Raw genomic sequence first — 20,689 nt, 5'->3', positions numbered from 1 at the left:
TGGCAGAATGGCCATTTTGATAATATTTATTCTGCCTATCCATGAGCACGGGAGGTCTTTCCATCTTCCAAGGTCTTCTTCAATTTCTTTCTTTAATGTTGTATAGTTTTTGTTGTAGAGGTCTTTTACATCTTGGGTTAGGTTTATTCCTAGTATTTTATTGGTTTTGAGGTTATAATGAATGGAATTGTTTTCTTTGTTTCTTTCATTGTGGATTCATTGTTGGCGTAAAGAAAAGCCACTGATTTCTTTAGGTTGATTTTGTATCCTGCGACTTTGCTGAATTTGTCAATCAGGTCCAGAAGTCTTTTGGTTGAGTTCTTTGCGTCTTCCAGATAAAGGATCATGTCATCTGCAAATAAGGATAATTTTAATTCCTCTCTTCTTATGTGGATTCCTTTGATTTCCTTCTCTTGTCTTATTGCTGTGGCAAGGGTCTCAAGGACTATATTGAAAAGGAGTGGTGATAGTGGGCATCCTTGTACTTTTCCTGATTTTAGAGGAAATTCTTGCAGTTTTTCCCCATTCAATATAATGTTGGCTTTGGGTTTACAGTATATTGCCTTAATGATGTTGAGGTATGTTCCTTCTATCCCAATTTTCTGCAGTGTTTTTAACATAAATGGGTGTTGGATTTTGTCATGCTTTTTCAGCATCTATTGCTATGATGATGTGGTTTTTGTTCTCGGTTCTATTTATGTGGTGGATAACAGGTATTGATTTGCGTATGTTGAACCAACCTTGTTTTTCTGGGATGAAACCGACTTGGTCATGATGTATTATTCTCTTGATATAGTTTTGAATGAATATGGCTAGTATTTTGTTTAGAATTTTTGCATCTGTGTTCATTAAGGATATTGGTCTGTAGTTTTCCTTTCTTGAGGCATCTTTATTTGTTTTGGGGATTAATGTGATACTGGTCTCATAGAAGGAATTTGGGAGAGTTCCATCTCTTTCAATTTCCCGGAACAAGTTCTGAAGTATTGGTATTAGTTGTTCACTGAAGGTTTTGTAAAATTCAGCTGGAAACCCATCTGGGCCTGGGGTTTTCTTTGGTGGAAGAATTTTTATTGCCGTTTCTATTTCTTTGGTTGCTATTGGTTGGTTTAGGCTTGCTATGTCCTCTTGGCTGAGTGTAGGTAGGTTAACTATGCTTAGAAATCTATCAATTTCTTCCATGTTTTCAAGTCTATTGGAATATAAATTTTTAAAGTAGTTTCTGATAATCTTTTGAATTTCTTCACTATCCGTGGTGATATCTCCTTTTTCATTTCTAATTTTGATAATTTGAGTTGATTCTCTTTTTCTTTTGGTTAGGTTGGCCAGGGGGTTATCAATTCTATTAATCTTTTCAAAGAACCAGCTTTTTGTTTTATTGATTCTTTGAATTTTTTTTGTTCTCTATTTCATTTATTTCTGCTCTAATTTTAATAATTTCTTGCCTTCTGCTGGCTTTGGGAATAGACTTTTTCAGTCTTTCTAGGTCCTTTAGTTGTGTTGTTAGGTTCTTTACTTGGTGGTTCTCTGTCATTCTTATGTGGGCACTCAATGCAATAAACTTTCCTCTTAATACTGCCTTCATAGTGTCCCATAGATTTTGGTAGGTTGTATCTCTGTTTTCATTTGTTTCCATAAATTTCTTTATTTCTTCCCTAATTTCCGCTCTTACCCATTCATCATTCAATAGTGTTTTATTCATTTATTCAATCTCCATGTATTTGAGTAATTTCTTTTGAGTTTCCTGTTGTTGATTTCTACTTTTATTCCATTATGGTCTGAAAAGATACAAGGAGTTATATTACATTTTTTGAATTTGCAGGCGCTTTCTTTGTGATCCAGGATGTGTGGTGTGTTTTGGAGAAGGTTCCATGGACTGCTGAGAAGAATGTGTATTCTGTAGTTCCTGGTTGAAATAATCTGAAAATGTCTATTAGGTCCATTTGGTTTATGGTTTCCTTTAGTTCTAAAGCGTCTTTACTCATCTTTTGCCTTGAAGATCGATCCAGTGGTGTGAGAGGCGTATTAAAGTCTCCCAGAATTATTGTATTTGGGTCTATTTGGGATCTGATGTCCAGAAGGGTTTGTTTTATAAATGTGGTTGCACCCATGTTTGGGGCATAAATATTTACTATCATTATATCTTCTTGGCGTATTGTTCCTTTTAATAAAAGGAAGTGCCCTGGTTTGTCTCTTCTGATATGTTTTAGTTTAAAGTCTGTTTTGTTGGATATCAGGGTTGTTACCCCTGCTCTTTTTTGGTCTCCAATAGCATGGTATATATTTTTCTATCCTTTCACTTTCAGTCTGTGAATGTCTTTGGCTATAAGATGGGTTTCTTGCAGACAACATATATTTGGATTATGTTTTTTTTTAATCCACATTACCAGTCTATGTCTTTTGATTGGTGAGTTAAGTCCTTTGACATTAAGAGATATTATTGAAATATGATTTTTGTTTTCTGCCATTTTGTGTTCTGTCTACTATTGGGTGGTTTTGTCTTTCTTCTTTACTTAAATGGCCCACTTATGAACTTCCTCTCTTCTCTGGTTCTGAAGTCTTTTTTTTCTTCTTTATGGTTTATTTCTTTAAGAATTTTCTCTAGTGTTGGCTTTGAATTCATGAATTTTTTAAGATTCTGTTTATCCTGAAATACTTTTGTTTTCCCGTTGATTTTGAATAGTAGTTTTGCTGGATATAGTAGTTTTGGTTGGAAGTTATTTTCTTCCAGGGTCTGAATCATGTTGTACCAGTCTCTCCTAGCATTCTTGATCTGGGTTGTATAGTCTGGGGTGATTCTTACTGTTTTGCCTCTATATGTCACCCATTCTTTTTGTTCTCACTGCTTTTAAGATTCCTTCCTTGGCCTCTATGTTGTTCATTTTGGCTATTATGTGGCGTGCGGAGGTCCTTCTTTGGTCCTGTCTCAATGGTGTTCTGTATGCCTCCTGGACATGAAGCTCCAAGTCTCTTTCCATGTTTGGAAAATTCTCTGAAATTATTTCTTTGAAGAGATTATGGATGCCCTTGGTCTGTACCTCTATCCCTTCTTCAATGCCTATTATCCATAAGTTAGGGCGCTTCATATTATCCCGTATTTGCTGGATGTTTAGGTTTTGTTGCTGTAAAGATTTCTGTATATCACTGATCGTGTTTTTGGTTTTGGATGTACTGTCTTCTAACAGTGATATTCTGTTTTCCATTTCATCTACTCTTCCAGAATTTCTTTCTATTGCTGTCTTCATTTCACTTATTGATTCTTTCATTTCATTCCAGACCTCTTTCTGATTCTTTCTTAGTGTTTCCAACTCATCTTTCATCCCCTCTAGACTTGTTTTAAATCCTTTCATCATATTGTAAATCAAGATTCGGAACTCCCCTTCTTGCATTTCTTGTAGGTCAGTATTCGCGACTTCTGTCATTTCTCCACTATTCCTGGTTCTCATATTTTCAACGTTCTCAGGCCTGTTCTTCTATTGTCTTCCCATTGATTGTGGATATTGTGTATAGTCCAGTCTTAGTAGAATGGATTTAGAAGAGTTAAAAGGTAAACAGTACTTTTTCGAGTGGTGAGCGTTGGGTGATGGTGGAGTAGCAGGGGTCAGAAGTCAGGAACCCTGAACACCAAAATTTTGTTTCTCTGCTTCACAAAAATGACAATAAACAGTAGCCAGTGCCAACGGTTGTTGAGTGCGCTGTAGCAGACTCCATGAACTCGCTGCAGTCACCAAAGGCAATATGGCACTGTTGCCATACCCTCGGCCGTAAGGCTGGCATATTTCTTTTCTGGTTTTGAGCTCCACTCTGAGACCCTGGAGGGTGTGCTGAGCCCAGCCCCTGGGAGCTTTAGATACTCCTTGCGCCCAGAAAACTGCTGAATTACACCCGGCTGTTCCGCAGCTGCTCACCTCAGCTTGCTGTCCATCGCTCCTCTCTGGAGCTTGGTGGCTGGTTGAGTGTGCCATCCGGTAAATTCTCCGCTGCCAGCGGCAGTATGGCACTGCTGCTGCGTCCAGGCTGAGGCTGGCCTATCTCCTCTCTGGTTCTGAGCTCCGTTCTGAGTCCCCCTCCTCTTTGGAGCCTGGCACTGTGAGGGAAGATGGTGCTGGTGGCGCGGTTCCGCCACCGCTGGAATGCAGGCTGGTTTCCTCTCTGGTGTCTCGCCATTCTTCTAACCTTCCTTCTCTCTGTCCCTTGTACTTGCAGTTTTTATTTCTTTGCTGGTGGTGTTTTCTGGCAATGAAAAGCACTGATTTTGTAGTAATAAAGATCGATTGTTAGCGGGATTCGTAAACGCCGCTTTACTCGGTTGCCATCTTCCTGGAAGTCTTAGGCAATTTTTTTAGACTGAGTCTCATTTTTTTCTTTCCCACCACTGAGATAGATTTAACTTTTAGGATTTTTATCAAAATCAGAGATATCACAGGCCTGGCCTACAGTAGACACTTGGTAAATGATGGAGTTGCTGATTATTATTGGTATCATCCTGCTCATCGTCATCATCACAATTATCTTAAGCTTTGTACAAAAATTCTTGTTGCTTTTGCTTAAGGTATCCAGATTTATATATTGAAAAGAACCTTTACAGACTTGTTGCTGATGCTCATTTTTAGTAGGAAACAGTCATTTTAGAAGTGAAAAATAAGGATTTAGCACTGTTTATATACAATACCAAATTTCTATTTTGTAAGGTTCCAGAGGCTGGAGTTACACATTCAAACCTTTTTTTTTTTTTTTTTTTTGGTCGTACTGGGGATGGAACCCAGGGGCCATTTCTACCTCTAGGCTACACTCCTAGACCTATTTTATATTTTATTTAGGGTCTATTTTATATTTTATAACAGGGTCTCTTAAGCCAGCAAGGCTGGCTTTGAACCTGCGCGGTCCTCCTGTCTCAGCCTCCCAAGTGCAGGGACTACAAACGTGCACCACCATGCCCAGCTCACATTCAGATCTTTTAAAGACCTATAGAGGAGAGAAACAGTTTGACTCTTGTTGTAAAATATTCAGTGTTTATGATGTTTAAATGATTTTATTGTGTTTAACTTTTCAGATGTTGTTGCTAGGAAAGTTTATTCTATTAGCCAGGCTTGGGCATTTTTATGTCTTTATTTTTATCTTAGGCTTTTCATTTGAGACTGAGATGCTTGTCAAATAAAAGTTTTTATTTTTTAAATATACTTTTGGGGGTACTGGGTATTGGACTCAGGGGCATTCTACCTCTGAGCTATACCTCCACACCTATTTTTTATTCTTTATTTTTAAAACAGGGACTCACTAAGTTACAAAGGGGCTCACTAAGTAGCTGAGGTTGGCCACCAACCTGTGATCCTTCTGTCTTAGCCTCCCAGGTACTGGGCTTACATGCGTGCTATTTTTATTAATGATTTATTTTGTAATACTGGAGATAGAATCCATAGGCATACCCCTGAGCTATATCCTCAGCCCTGTTTTTAATTTTTATTTTGAGACATAGTCTTGCTATGTTACCGTGAGCTTCTGTCCTTTGAACCAGTGATCCTCCTTCTCAGCCTGCCAAATACTGGATTTCCAAGCATGTACCACCCAACTTGACTAATAAAACAGTTTTTAAAATGTAATGTATTAACATGCTACAAATTCAAAAGCCAAATTTACATCCAAGTTCTTGAATCTCAAGGACTCATTCCTTCATCTAGAACTGAACCTATAGAGGTCCTCTTACAACGTCCTTGCCCCGAAGCTACTCATTATATACTGAGACCGCCGTCCCCACAAAATGTCTGCAGCCCCTTTACTGCTGTCTGCTATACTATTCTTTGAGTTTGATAGTCAAGTTTCCTTACTCCTAGTAATCTACAGAAGTTGATAAAGTCATTTAAGATTGATATTGCTGAGGGCAATGTTAAGCTCTCCCACTGTACTAGTGAAATAAAAGAAAGGGAGAGAAGAGGCCTTTGATCTACAAGTTAGGAACTGATGCGACTAGGCAGCATTAATTAACATTAATTGCATAACGTACTCTTGTATGTTGAACATTATTCTATAAGCTTAATAGACTCTCTTTCCAACATTTGTAGATGATCATAAGAATTAAAAACAAAAGTAATTGCATTCAATATACTTTATGAGGTCAGCAAAGTATATAAATTATTTTTTAAATTTTCCATCAAAACAGCTAAAATAAGGTGTTGCTTGGTGAACACACACAGTTTTCTTCTGAGGAACTCTTCAGTCCATAAACATGCTGGTTAGCTTAATGGTGGTCATTATCATCTGCTTTTCCTGATGTTCACAGTTGTAAAATTACAACAACAGGGCAGTAAATTAACTTTTACAATCTAGTTTCGATAATACAGTTGATTAAGATACAGTAACACTGATTTTATATCTAATTTTTCTAAGGTTTGCCTCGAAGCATTACTACAGATATTTTATCTAAGGAAACAGACAGTGGAAAAAGTCAGGATTTCTCCAGCTTTGAGGATACTGGGAAAAGTAGTTTAGGTGACATGTTCTCACCTGTCAGAGATGGTAAGTACATTGAGAACAGTGGGTCATATTCTTTTGTTGTTGGACATCACATTTCCACTCTCGCTATAAGTTGTTGGTAAGTGCTTCAGTTTAATTTGATTTGTGGCTATTTGCTAAGTTTCCCAATTCCTGGGTAGTTCCTTTTCCTTATCCTGTTACTTTAAATGTTATATTTCTAAAGTAGGTGCTGGTAATTTTCACATGGTAAACTATGCAAAGAACTCTGAAGTTAGTACTTTAATTTTCTTTTTCTTTTCTGTGGTGCTGAGGCTCAAACCCAAGGCCTTATGCATGCTAGGCAAGTGCTGTCTCACTGAGCTAAAACCTGGCCCCTACAAATACTTCTTAAAGGAAATTTTACCTTTATAGGAGGTTGTACTTAAATCTCCCTCAAAATAAATATCCCTAAAATCCTAAATGTATTGGTATGCATAAAATATCTTCTTAATTTGAAAAAATTAAGATTATTTGTATTTCATTGGTGTTTATAAAGTGATTTCAGAGTAATATGGCTGGGTGATAGATTGCTTCATCTTTTATACTGCATGTATATGGAGGTACCATCCACCACTGTCTAAACATTGATATTAAAAACATCTTTGCTATCTTGATAAATGGGCACAGTATATGTTATTTTGGGCAGTATGTGAACTAGGACCATATTTAGCTGTGCTTTTTTTGATACTAATGTTCATACTGTTTTCCTTAATGGGATAATCTTCATTGCTTTCCCATTAAGTATTATCAGTACTATGGATAAATATCTAGAATAATTTGGAAGCATTAAGTTAGTTATACTTTTTGGTGTAGTAATCATATTTCTACAAATTTACTTCAGAAAATATTCAGAGAAGCCCACAAATAATTGTGTGTTTACTATTTTATTTATACTAGTGAAAACCTAGAGAGACTAAGTACCACAAGTAGCAGTATCTTGAAATTGCTACATCCACTTATGATTTTATGCAATTTCATTTTTTACTTTAAAATTGTCTTTCCCACGTTTTCATAATCAGAAGGAATAAACATATATGTGGTAGTAGAGGATTATTGTCTTACCCTACCAAAGGGTAATTATTTACAGTTCCAGGTCAAACTTCTCTGTTTTCCACCTAATGAAAGAGGAAGGATGTGGTGGAGGAGACAGTGGCGGGTTGGAGTCGGGGTCAGCACTGGTGGGGAGCTCGGCTTATGACCCCTCTGGGGTAACTTGTGTTGGAAAATACAAGAAGGCGCTTTTTGCAAGTGTTTGTTATAACTTAACACCTTTTAATGGGTTTTAAGAGTAATAAATTAGTTTTTCCCATAATTACTTATTCTGTTTTTTTTAAATGTGAATAGAATTTGAGATATATCTTCTCTCTTCATTATGCTTTCATGTTACTAATATGGAAAAACATGGATACTATAAATATAATGCTGATTTTCATTATCAAGGGATTTTCTTTTAATATCCTGGATGTAGCTCTCTAAATAAAAGGCCTAATCTGTTTTGCTTCAATTCTTCATTTTTAAAATAATGCTACTTTTATTAAAAGAAAATAGCTTCTAAAAGCAAAAATGTATGAATCAATATGCACACTGCAGTTGCTAGGTAGAGACATACTTACTAATCTGATAGTCACAGTTTATTGGCCATTTGAATATCTGGTCATTTGTTAATGACTTTTGCTCATTTTTTTATCTGTTAAAATTGAATTAAATATCTTTTGTTATGAATTGGCAAATGAATTCTCCCATTAAATATTAATTAAGCCTTAATATTTTCAACAATACTGTGCTATTTGATAAATATTTTTACATTATTTGACTTTATGTTCCAGTCAATCCTGTGTCAGTGTAGAAGCCACACTCCTCAGTTGCATTGTGGGTTGCCCAGAGCCACAGGGCTGTTAGATCAGATGGGCAGATCCAGATTGCAAGTATCTGGAACCTACCCCAGGCCCTGGTCTGTTCTTTGCTGTCTCACTAAATGACTAGACCAGGGAATTATCTTTTCATATTTGCTGTTATGTATGAAGCTAACAGAATGAAGCAGGAAGTTTAAGTGAATACAAGTGCTAATCTGTTTTTTTTTTTTTTTTCCTTTTATTTTGGTACTGGGTATTGAATCCAGGGGCATTCTACGACTCTGAGCTACACTCTTAGCCCTTTCAAAATAAGAAGTTGAGGCTGGCTTCTGACCTATAGTCCTCCTGTCTCAGCCTCCCAAGTTCTGGAATTACAGGCATATGCCACCATGCTCGGCTTGTATTTTAAATTATATTTAGCCGGGCGTGGTGGCGCATGCTTGTAATCCCCGTGCTGGGGAGGCGGAGACAGGAGGATTGTGCTGGTTGGAAGCCAGCCTCCCTGGCTTAAGAGACCCTGTTTCCAAATTTTAAAAATATATAAAATAGGTCAGGGAGTGTAGCCCAGAGGTAGAAGGGTTTCCAGGAACCCCAGTACCACCAATAAATAAATAAATAAATAAATTTATTTTTAAAAATCATTCAAAATTTAAAAAATAAATTATATTCAACAGATTCTTAGAAAATTTAGCTTTTCCTCGTCGTGTTTATTGTTGAGATTGTTTTTGATTAGTAAACTTATTTACCTGTTAGTTCCAATATCCTTTTTTTTCTCTTTATATATCTCATCCTATTCTTTCTTCATATTCCTCACCTTACATACTGAGAAAAAAGGTAAAAGTAGGTAAAAAAAAATTATGAGTGATATGGGTAAAACAGGACATTATATATTACAGTAACTTTATTTTAAATGTAAAGTTTGCAGAGTAAATCTGTGGTGCTGAAACTGGAAATCTAACGCTTTAACCTTCCTCATATTTTTCTCCTTAAGATTGTTAGTCTCTGAACTCCTTGGAGAATGAGTAGGAAGCCTAAGTTGTTAGGGCTTATTTTTCAGTATTTTTAATTTTTTTTTCTTGTTTTACTATAGATGCTGTAGTTAACAAGGGAGGTGATGAGTCTGCAGGCAAAGGAGATGGTAAGAAATACTTAGAAGTATTTTTAAAAAATTAAAAGTGATATTTTGTTATCTCTTGCCATATAACAAGTTACTCCAACATTTTGAGGCATAAAGAGCAAATATTTACTGCATTTCTATGAGTTAAGAATATGATCATGGCTTGGCCAGATGCCTTTGTCTTCAGATCTTTCTTGATACTTGAGTGTGTCAGCCAGAGTTCCATTACACTCAGGGCTCAACTGGGCTAGAGTAGGCTTCCAGGCTCATTCATAGGGCCTTGGCCTGGGGCAATCAGCTCCTTCCTTATCTCCATAGGGAAGTTGACAGCAGAGCAGCTGTTTTCCTCATGGCAGGTGAGGGAGACACCCAAGATAGAAGCCACAGTATGTTTGTAACCTGGTCTTGGAAATGACATTCCACCACTTTTGTCATATTTTCTTGATTAGAAGCAAATTTCTAGGTCTAATTCATGTGCAAAAGGAAGGGAATACACAAGAGCGTAGACATCAGGAAGCAGGGATCATTAAGAGTCCTCTTAGGGACTGATAGCTACACAGATAAATATCAAACTAACACTGTTTAGTTATCAAAAACTAATACTGGCTTAAACATTCATTGAGTTTTTAAAGTATTTTTACATATGATTTTTAAAATTACCACTCTAGGAGATGTACATCATTATTACATTTACAGAGTGGGAACTTTTTAAAGTTTTAAAGATTTGTCAAAGAGTACATATCTATTAAGGGGTGTGGTTGAGAAACAAACCAGTCTTCTGAATCCAAATCCAATGTCTTCTACCATATTTCTCTGCTTGTGTTGTTAAGTACTTATCTTAAATATCCATGATTGAGGAATATCATATACTATTTTTTCCTCCTCTTCTTTAGGCCTTGACTTTCTTCCACAGTTGAACTCAGTATTTCCTCCAAGAAAAACTCCATTAATTTCAAGCACTCCAATATTGCATTCTAGTCCTCTTAATGTCTTTATGGAATCTCCAGGAAAAGAAGAAAATGAGGGTCATGATCTGATAACTGAGTCTAAGAAAACATATCCAGGAAAACAGGAATTTAAAGACCCCTTTAAACAGGTATCTACATGAAAATGATGCTGAACTAACTCACTCTGCATGTTTGTCACCCAAAAGTGGGCGGCTGCCAGTGAATATATCCTGATTATTGATAGTGCTGTGCACTTACTAAATAGAAAAATATTTTAAAATCTTGATGTCACTGTTTAATAACTAAATACCTTTTTTTTTTCTAATGTGGTACACTAAATACCTTTTTTTTTTCTAATGTGGTACTGGGGATGGAACCCTTCTACTTCTGGGCTACACTCCCAGACCTATTTTATATTTTATTTGGAAACAGGGTCTCTTAAGCCAGCGTGGCTGGCTTCGAACCTGCATGATCCTCCTGTCTCAGCCTCCCAAGAGCGGGGATTATAAGTGTGCGCCACCACACCTGGCCTAAATAACTTTTAATAACTTGTTTTTTTTTATATATGTTGAAGGTAATGACAGATGTAAACCTACACTATTTTTTTCTAAGATGAAATATATCTGGTGGCACATGCTTGTAACATGTTTTTGTAACACAGTTTTGGGAGGTCGAGACAGGAGGATCACAGTTTCGTGGCCAACCTCAGCTATTTTGTGAGGCCCTCCACGACTTAATGAGATCCTGTTTCAAAATAAAAAGTAAAAAACAGTGCTGAGGGTGTAGCTTGGAGGTAGAATGCCCCTGAGTTAAATTTTCAGTTTTGGGAAAAAAAAAAAAAAAAAAATATATATATATATATATATATATATATATATATATATATATATATATATATATGGCACACACACACACACACACACACACACACACACACACACACACACACATATATTTATGCCATAGCACAGAATATCAGGTTGGTGGTTAAGTCATTTATTCTAAGTCTTAGAGCAAATTTGATGTTGCTAGGAACGAAATCATCATTACCTTTTGCTAAAAATACACTATCCAATGTATAATTTTATTTCTTATGTAAGGGCTCAAAGTAATTATAGGAAGGGCAAGTCTGTTAGGTGTTCAGTATATCTGTATTTGTTTTCATATTTATTCTTTATAACAGTATTGAAAAGATAATCATGAAACTGGACATGGTGGCACACACTTGCAATTCCAGTACTTGGGAGGCTAAGATAGGAAGATTGCAGGTTTGCAGCCAGCTTCAGCTACTTAGTGAGGTCCTCTGCAACTTAGTCAGACCCTGTTTCAAAATAAAGAATAAAAAATAGGGCTGGATGTATCTTGGAAGTAGAATGCCCTTGGGTTCCATCCCTAGTACTGGAAAAAAAAAAAAAAAAAAAAGATAAAAAGAAATGATAATCATGCAAGAAGTACAAAAATGTCTTTTGATTTTTTTTTTTAATATTTCTATCTAGTTGCCAGTCAAGTGTTTTGGGATGTTTTTCTCTTCTTGTCAGACACTTACATTTTTATTTAATTTTTTAATTTTTATTTTTTATTTTGATACTGGGGATTAAAGCTACACCCTCAACCCTTCCTCTTTTTAAAAAGTTTCTGAGGCTAATGTCAAACCTGTGATCTTCCTATCTTAACCTTTCTAAGTACTGGTATTACACACGAGTGCTGCCATGCCTGGCTTGTGTTTTAAATTATGTCCAACAGCAGATTCTTAGTAAATTAGCTTTTCTTCATTGTGTTGTCATTGAGATTGTTTTTGATTAGTAAACTTATAGTCTCAATATCTTTTTTGTCTTTCTGTATTTTATCCTATTTTTCCTTCATTTTCCTGACCCTATGTACTGAAACAAGAGGTAAAAGTAGATAAAAATTTTATGAATAATACAGGTAAAACAGGAAATTATATATTAAACTGTTTATTTTAAACGTAAAGTTTTCAAAGTTGATCTCCTCTGGTGCTGAAACTGGAAATCTAAATACCTCTTCATCATCTAACCAAATAAGAAATCTTGAAAAATTTGAAAAGCCAGAGAAAGAAATTGAAGCTCAGTTGATATATGAACCACCAGTTAATGGATCTTCAGCTCCAAGTAAGTACATAAAATTTTCTGGTGTTTGAAAGTTTTAAGTTGGAAATTCCTTTTATTTAACTTGAAAAAGATCGTTAGAATGATTATAGGAAAAAGTTCAAGGAATTTAAATCTTACATACACTTTTCTAGTATGACTTTACTAGAAGACAATGAAATGCATATGAATTGTTAAATTTAGCAACAGTATTTGATCTTCTTTTGTGTGAATTTCATTTTTGATTGAGTATATAAGGTTTGATTGAATATGGTATAGGATGAATTCTAACATAGGTCCCTTTGAAAAGAGATGGCTAACTACCTGAAATTGTAAACCTTTCCCCTTCTTATTGAAGTCTCTGTCTTAGAGTGTATACCACAGATTTATAAAAACTCTATTGCATTTAAGGAGCTCTTAGGCTCACCCATAAGAGTAATCTCTGCCAAGGAACAATTCATGTAGAAACAACTCTTTGATGTAGCAATCTCATTTTAAGGTTCTGTGGCTGTGTTCTGTGAACCTGAGCTCTAGGGCTTTGCCTGTAGGCACTGCTTTGCTCCTACCTTCCTCCTGTTTGTTTTTAATCGTCTTATTAAATATTATGTGGTTTGTGGTACAGCTTGTCGCATTCATCTTTTATAAGAGGAAAGGGCTCAGAGAGTCTTCAAGATTAATCTCTTTGTCATATGTTATTACATTAGGCAGTTGGCAGTTTATATAGAGAGATAGATAGATAAATAGATAAATGACTATTAGGAATAATGTCATAGAAAGCTTCTAAAATTTGTATTCCAGATAATGGATTTTTCTAAATGTCAAAGGAACACTATTCTTTGCCAGTTTTTCAAGTTTTCTCATGCCAGACCTTATTTAGAAATGTTTGATGTCTCTTAGTCCAGGTTGACTATTAATATTTCCTCTATTCTTTATTTTAGATCCAAAGATAGCATCCTTTGTCACTGCTGGAGTTGCCAGTTCACTCTCAGATAAAATAGTTGATACCATTGGAAATAATCGTCCAAATGCACCCTTAACATCTGTTCAAATCCATTTTATTCAGAACATGATACAGGAAACGCTGGATGACTTTAGGTAGTAATTGAGAAATTACTCTTTCTATGTATACCTTATAATTTCTCTTTTTACTAGATGTAAAACCAGAACTATAAGTAATATTGGTTGTTGCTTCTTTTGTCTAGGTTCTGGTGACCATGAAACCATAGAAAACATGATGAGTTTGTTAATCTTGTACTGCATTTATTGACCCATTAGCCAGGAAAAGGCACATTGACCTAGAGCAGTTATCAGATAACTGACAAGGAAGGCTAGCCCACAGACTGTCAATGTGAACTTTTTAAATCATCAAAATGTCGACAGGTTCTTATAAACTCAAATATAATTCTTTTTTTTATTTTTTATTTTTTTGGTGGTACTGGAGTTCCTGGAAGCCCTTCTACCTCCGGGCTACACTCCCAGACACCTATTTTATACTTTTTTATTTGGAAACAGGGTCTCTTAAGCCAGCGCGCGTGGCTGGCTTTGAACCTGCGCGATCCTCCTGTCTCTGCCTCCCAAGCGCGGGGATTACAAGTGTGCGCCACCATGCCCGGTTCAAATATAATTCTTACATGCAATATTTGTAGATAACCTATTGAGTAGGCTATGCTCAATAAGGTAAAGAAAGCTATTTTTCAAAGTAGTTTTAAATATTTTTAAATAGAATGAATGAGGATGTAATACTTAATATAAAAATTCCTTAATGTATTCTTGCCTTTATTATCCTTTAAATTTTGAACATTATAAAGAAATGTGTTTTAGAATGCTGCTTTCAATAATTGGGGCACTAGTTTCAATTATAAAATCTTTTTATTTTTTTGTGGCACTGGGGATGGGGCACAGGGGCCTTCTACCTCTGAGCTATACCTCCAAACCTATTTTTATACTTTATTTGGAAACAGGGTCTCACTAAGTTGCTGAGAGCCTCACTAAGCTACTGAGGCTAGCTTTGAACCTTCAATCCTGTCTCAGCCTCCCAAGTAAAGGAATTATAAGTGTGTGCCACCACACCTGGCTCAACTATAAAATCTTTTGTGTTGTTTTTTTTCTTTCTAACCTATAGTTACTTGGATTATCATGAGTAGAATATTAGAGATCTGCAGTTTTTTTTGGTGCATATTTCTTAATTTAAAATATTTTTAAAAGTATATTTTAAATATTATAAAAATACTTTTAAAGGAAACATGACCTTTTGGCATTTACTTGATTTATGTACCAGATACAAGGCTACAAAAATTAGCTTTCTCTAAGGTCTTATTGTTTACTTGGGAGAGGCCCAGTATATCCTGCTGTGATGTGTTTAATAATTGATTGATTTGCGATTGGTAAGTAGGACTGTTGACAATATGGCAGGAGAGTTTGTTTGTGCCTGTAACCTCAGCCAAAATAAAGTGCAGGCAATCTCAGCTGAATGTAACAAGAGCCCTGCTTATGTCCAGCTCTTATTTTCTCTTATCTTGGTATGGCTATGTTCTTTGTATTAGAAGCACTTGTTTTGTGATTATTTCCTGCTTGGGGGCATTTTTGCCCTTGCCTTTGTAATTTGACAGACCCAATCCTTTTTTCTGTATTCTATTATGTTCCATTAAATGACCATCGCTTTTTAAGACAAGAGTTTCATACTTAATATTTATCTCTTAGACTATGTATTTTTAATCGTGCTAGTATTTTTTGTTAGGATTTTTTTGTGTGTGTGTTCTGGTTACAATGTGGCATTAATTCTGGGTGGTGTGCCTCAAACCTTATTTCTAAGTTCTATTTTTGATATGCAATTTTAAAGAATTGAAAGTTTTCCAGGAACATGTAAATATAAGTGGCATAATAGAAGAACTATGGGCACAGCTAACTCTAATATGAACAAAATGATGTTGGAAACAGAAAGGTAGCAGCTTGCTGGGGCAGTTTTATAAAGGTATCACTGAAGTCCATGGAAACAGCGTGAACAGAGGCACGGTCCTCTGGAGTCCTAGGAATCTTGCAGAGAGGAGGTACAGTAGCTAGAGATGAAGCCAGAAAAGGGTGGCTGTGCAGGCCTCGCACACAGGTAACAGAGCCATCAGAGTTTAGAAGCACAGCAGCACCGTGGTGCTGTTTATCAGCTGTTTGTTCAAAAAGTACTTTGGTGTCAGTTCACCGCTGGTCTGCGATGATGTGAAGGCCCTGGGCTCAGGACTTTCTCTCCAGCAGGCCGGGGAATCTGAGAGCTGGAGTGACTGTGAGCCTGAATTGCCTGTGCTTTAAGCCTGGATGCCAAGCTTTCACACTGCTGGAGGAGCCTGGTCCTGGCTTTCTGTGTCTTAAGACACAGAGTGGCTCAGGACTTGAGTTAAGTTAGTTGCCATACCCTTGACCTTCAGTAGGTTATATTTGGCTCTGCCTCTTTGGGGGGGCTTAGGAAGGACAGTATTGAGAGTCTCTCTTAGCCTATCTCTCTCAGCTGTGGGGGTGACCACTGTCTTCTCTATAAGAGCATGCAATACTTCAGAGGAGTTATTCTTAGTTCTCCCCCGCTCTAAAACTCAGTAGGCTTTAGGGGGCTTCTCTCAACTCTGCTGCTCTGCCTATCCCTAATGTTTCATAAGTACTCAGGTTTATTGGGGAAAGTTGGTGAATAAATGCAAACTTTCCGATGGGGGCTCCTTAGAGTCCTGACCTGTTGTGCCTATCTTCACTTGGCTTTTAAAAAGCTATACAGATTGAAGCTACTTCTCTTTACCTTTTCAAAGGCAGCTTTCTCTTGCTACTACTCTGTTGAAGATGTAAAACAATCTTGGACTTTTTCCTAGGAAGGACTCATCATTTCTTGGATATTTAAATTTCTTTGTATTCTCAACTCTGATTGGATTTAAAAGCATGATTTTTATAGATTATTAGGCTTTTTCTCATTGTTAAGGTTGAGTTTACATCCTAGGTGGAAGTCTTTGTAATTGTGTTGACTTTCAAAAAGATTTAAGTTTTTTTTTTTGTAGTTGCTAGTTTCTAAGTATTCTTAGAACTAGTTTATTTCTAATTTGCCTTTATTCCTAGGGCTTTTTCTTTGTCCTGCTAGTGCATCAGGTAAGTAATCTGGAGTATTCACTGTCTTTTTTCTTTGGTGGATCTTGAACTTCAGCCCCTCTATCACCAGCATCACAAGGCTGCCAAAATACCATCTGAGTACTTAAGCTGCTATTTAAGTTTGGTATTCTGATATTTAATCAGTATAGGCACTGCTTAGGAATCAGCAGATGTCTTGAGCGGAAATAGCATAATTCCAGGCTTGCTTTTCTGCGGGCCTGCCTCTTCAGGATCTCAGGCCTTCTGACCTTTGCTTCCTTGGTACTCCCAGATTGAACGCTCCCCACCAGGTGAGATTGTCTCACGCTCCAGGATGCTGCTGCAGCTCAGTCTCTTTTCCACACTGTGGAGTGAACACACATCCTAGAGGGAAAAGCAGATACATGTGGGTCTTGCCTAGTAGACTTCCCTTTTCTATAAGAAAATGGCCTTTCTAGTCTTGGGTATATTGGTAGTTCTCTGATAGTACTGATTAATTGATTAATTAAGATTCTGGGGATTGAAACCAGGGCCTCACTCACACATGCTTGGCAAGTACTCTAGCACTGAGCTTCGTCCTGAACTCTCTCATACCTTGGACTTTTAATGCAGTTTTCATCATAACTGAAGGCAGGAGGAAAAATGTTTCACCTGCCTTACAATTGCATTATGAAAATTAAAGTACTTGAGAATAAATCCAACCAAAGATGGTGAAAACTTTATAGAAGAAGATTTTTCAAAAATGTATTATAGCTGGGCGTGATGGCTCATGTTTGTAATCCCAGCGCTTGGGAGGCAGAGGCAGGAGGGTTGCGTAGGTTCGAAGCCAGCCTCAGCTACTGAGTGAGGTTCTCAGCAACCTAGTGAGACCCTGTTTCCAAATAAAGTATAAAATAGATCTGGGAGTATAGCCCGGAGATAGAAAGCCATTGGGTTCCACCCCCCGTACCACAAAAAACCAGAAAAGTTTTATAGCCAGGTGTGGTGGCTCACGCTTGTAATTCCAGTACTTGTGAGGCTGAGGCAGGAAGATTGCATGTTCATGGCCAGCCTCAACTATTTTTTGAGGTCGTCCACAGCTTAGACCCTCTTTCAAAATAAAGAGTAGAAAACAGGGCTGGGAGTGTACCTTGGAGGTAGAATGCCCCTGAGTTCAATCCCCAGCTCTGCAAAAAATAAAATGTGTGTGTGTGTGTGTGTGTGTGTGTGTGTGTGTGTGTGTACACACATTTATATATATACACATATAAAGATTATAAAGTTTTAAGATATGTATGGAAAAATATTATTATAAAGATGTCAGTTCACCTAATTGCTCTGTAGAGTGAATTCAATTCTATTCAGATTCCCAACTGGGTTATTTGAAAGATGATGAAATTATTCCAAAATATATTTTATGGAATATATATATATTTTTTAATTATATCTTGATAATCAGTATACTCCAGAGAAAAATCAAAAGGCACTAGTGTTTCAAGTGGATATGCTTAAGCTATTAAAACCAAATTAGGATATAACATTGGCACAAATTGACCCAAAGAAGCAAGTGGTCTATAAAGAATTTATATGAAAATTTGGTAAGACAAAGTTACTATCATTGCAGATCTGTGTCTAAAGTAAGAGAAAATAAAATAAAAATGTTATTTGGTTTTGTAAGTATGGATCCCTATTCATGGTATTGAAAAAATGGTAATTCTATATGGAATACAATTCAATATAATTCAATATAAAAGGCAATATTTTAGTTACTCTAAGAGAGTTTATAAGTTCAATATATGAAAGTTATTAAAAGCAAAGAAATTCACTAACCATAAAAATAGATTGGTAAGCTGGATGTGGTAGCACACATCTGTAATCCTAGTACTTGGTAGACTGAGACAGGAGGATTGGAGGTTTGCAGCCAGCCTCAGCAACTTGGTGAGGCCCTCTGCAACTTAATGAGACCCTGTTTCAAAATAAAAGAATAAAATAGGGTTGGAGGTATAGCTTACTGGCAGAATGCTTCTGGGTTCAGTCCCCTGTACCTTAACACACATACACACAGAGACTGGTAAACTATTGTAATATTAATACACACAAACTGACTAACAATAAGAATCCAAATTGAGTTAGAAAATTTGAGTATATTAATAAGAATTCTGCTTTTAGGAAACCACTAACAAAGTGAAGGGACAATAAAGCATCAATACTCATAGAAAAAACAAAGGATCAGATCATGTAAACTCTTATAAATGAATAAGAAACATGAGCAAGCTTTTCATTAGAGAGAAATGGTATACGAACATGAGGAAAAGTGTTCAGCCCCCCATAGTTAGAGAATGGAACATGTCATGAGATATCATTTTATACCTGTTAAATGGGAAAATACTCTAAAATTTCAAGTAAAGTCTTGTTGAGAACATAGAGCAAGAGGAGCTCTGTTAAACTGCCACTTTACAAAACAATTTGCATGATTTTATTAAAGTGAACAAGTGTGCCCCTGAGTTTATACATGGTTTATTATTCATCTATGGCTATTGGCACATGTGAGTTAAGGGATAGTTATTAACACGAGACGCTTCTGTGACTGGATAATGTTCTAGATCCTACATTGCGTGCGTGGTGCAGAGACTCAAGTATTCCTTTGTTGTTGTACTTCTAATGTTTGCATATTCTTCTGTTGGCATGAATTGATTGTATCTTCCTGAATAAATCATGTTGTAACCATCTGGTCAGCCCCTTTCTACTGGTAGGACTTTTTCAGTTGCTAGAGCATTGATAATCAGATGGTCTTTGTAATCTAGTGAATCATCTGTATTTCTTGTAGTACAAGTCTGTGTCTTTCCTTAATGGTTATTTCTCTATGAAGGAACCCAATGCAGTGGGAGATCCAGAGGCAGATACCTGAGTTTACTTCCTACTCCACCATTTGCTGGTTGTGTGATTTTGGACATGTCATAACATGGTCTTTGGCTCAGTTATTTTGTTGATAAAATGAAGGTAGCAATTGTTTCCAAATTGTGAAAATTAAATGTTTTTATATTTAAAGCTTAAGAATCAGTGCCTAATACATAGTAAATAAATGCTATGTGCATTGGTATTTTTGTTACTATAGTAATTAGTAATATCCACTAGTTAAAAACTGGAAAAGTTTAGCCAGTTTCTTGAATGATCTAGAATTGGTTAAACTGTTAGAATTCTAAAATATTTTTTATTTGTCCCTAGAGAAGCTTGTCATAGAGACATTGTGAATTTGCAAGTGGAGATGATTAAACAGTTTCATATGCAACTGGTATGTTTATCAAATTATGTTTTAAATTAGTGTAGAACTGTATAAATATAAAAAAGAATCCATTAAAGGGCAATGCATTTTTACTTAGTTGTTATATTTAGTTGCTAAGATAAATAAAAAGTTTGAGAAATTTAATAAGTAAATTTTAACTGGTCATCACTTTTTTAACCTTTGGTAGTTAAAGCTACTTTTTCATAACTTGTTTTTTTATTTTCTTTCAAGAAATAAGGAAAAGCCTTCCAAATGTGTGGATTTAAATCTTTCAAATGTTAATTATGCTAGTGACCTTTCTGGTTAAGTACAAGAAATAACATTTAGCTAGTTAATTCAACACTAGAAATCCTATCACTGCAAGTATCTAAAACATAGCTTGCCAATAAGTGTGAAATACCAGTAATTTAAAAAACATTTCCTCTTTTTTCTAGAATGAAATGCACTCTTTGATGGAGAGATACTCAGTGAATGAAGATTTAGTGGCTGAAATTGAAAGACTACGAGAAGAAAACAAAAGACTACGGGCCCACTATTGAAATTTTAGTGATTACCTTAATGTTTTGTACTTGGGAAGTTTCTAGCAAGATAGAACTACATAGAATCAGTATTGTTTTCATGGCTTCTAAAGGATTTTTTTTCTCAATTAAAAGGGTGATAGGATTTTACAACAACCTTATCTGTCAAAAATATTTATATTTTTATATTTAAACTGTGTATCATCTGCCTTATAGGAAAGTCAACAGAATCTTTATTTTCTGAAAGCTTTAGCCATACACCAAGTGCCCTTTTTCACTAGAAAA

The 20,689-nt window shown here is 36.0% G+C and overlaps 1 protein-coding gene across 1 annotated transcript in view; it reads left to right on the top strand.

The window, feature by feature from the left end:
• Window positions 1–20,425, top strand: part of NEDD1 (NEDD1 gamma-tubulin ring complex targeting factor) — a gene marked incomplete at both ends in the record, with an annotated part of 48,053 nt that extends 27,628 nt beyond the window's left edge. Inside the window, 7 exons of the mRNA XM_080705234.1 lie at window positions 6,382–6,510; window positions 9,451–9,498; window positions 10,371–10,573; window positions 12,397–12,553; window positions 13,468–13,624; window positions 19,829–19,895; window positions 20,321–20,425. Coding sequence (XP_080561360.1) covers window positions 6,382–6,510; window positions 9,451–9,498; window positions 10,371–10,573; window positions 12,397–12,553; window positions 13,468–13,624; window positions 19,829–19,895; window positions 20,321–20,425 — 866 coding nt within the window. The remainder of the gene's footprint in view (window positions 1–6,381; window positions 6,511–9,450; window positions 9,499–10,370; window positions 10,574–12,396; window positions 12,554–13,467; window positions 13,625–19,828; window positions 19,896–20,320) is intronic.
• Between the last annotated feature and the right edge of the window lie 264 nt (window positions 20,426–20,689).

This window comes from Muscardinus avellanarius (genome assembly GCF_963383645.1).
Source record: "Muscardinus avellanarius genome assembly, chromosome: 11".
In the NCBI taxonomy this organism is placed as follows: Eukaryota; Metazoa; Chordata; class Mammalia; order Rodentia; family Gliridae; genus Muscardinus; species Muscardinus avellanarius.
This window is presented reverse-complemented; position numbering and strand designations above follow the sequence as displayed.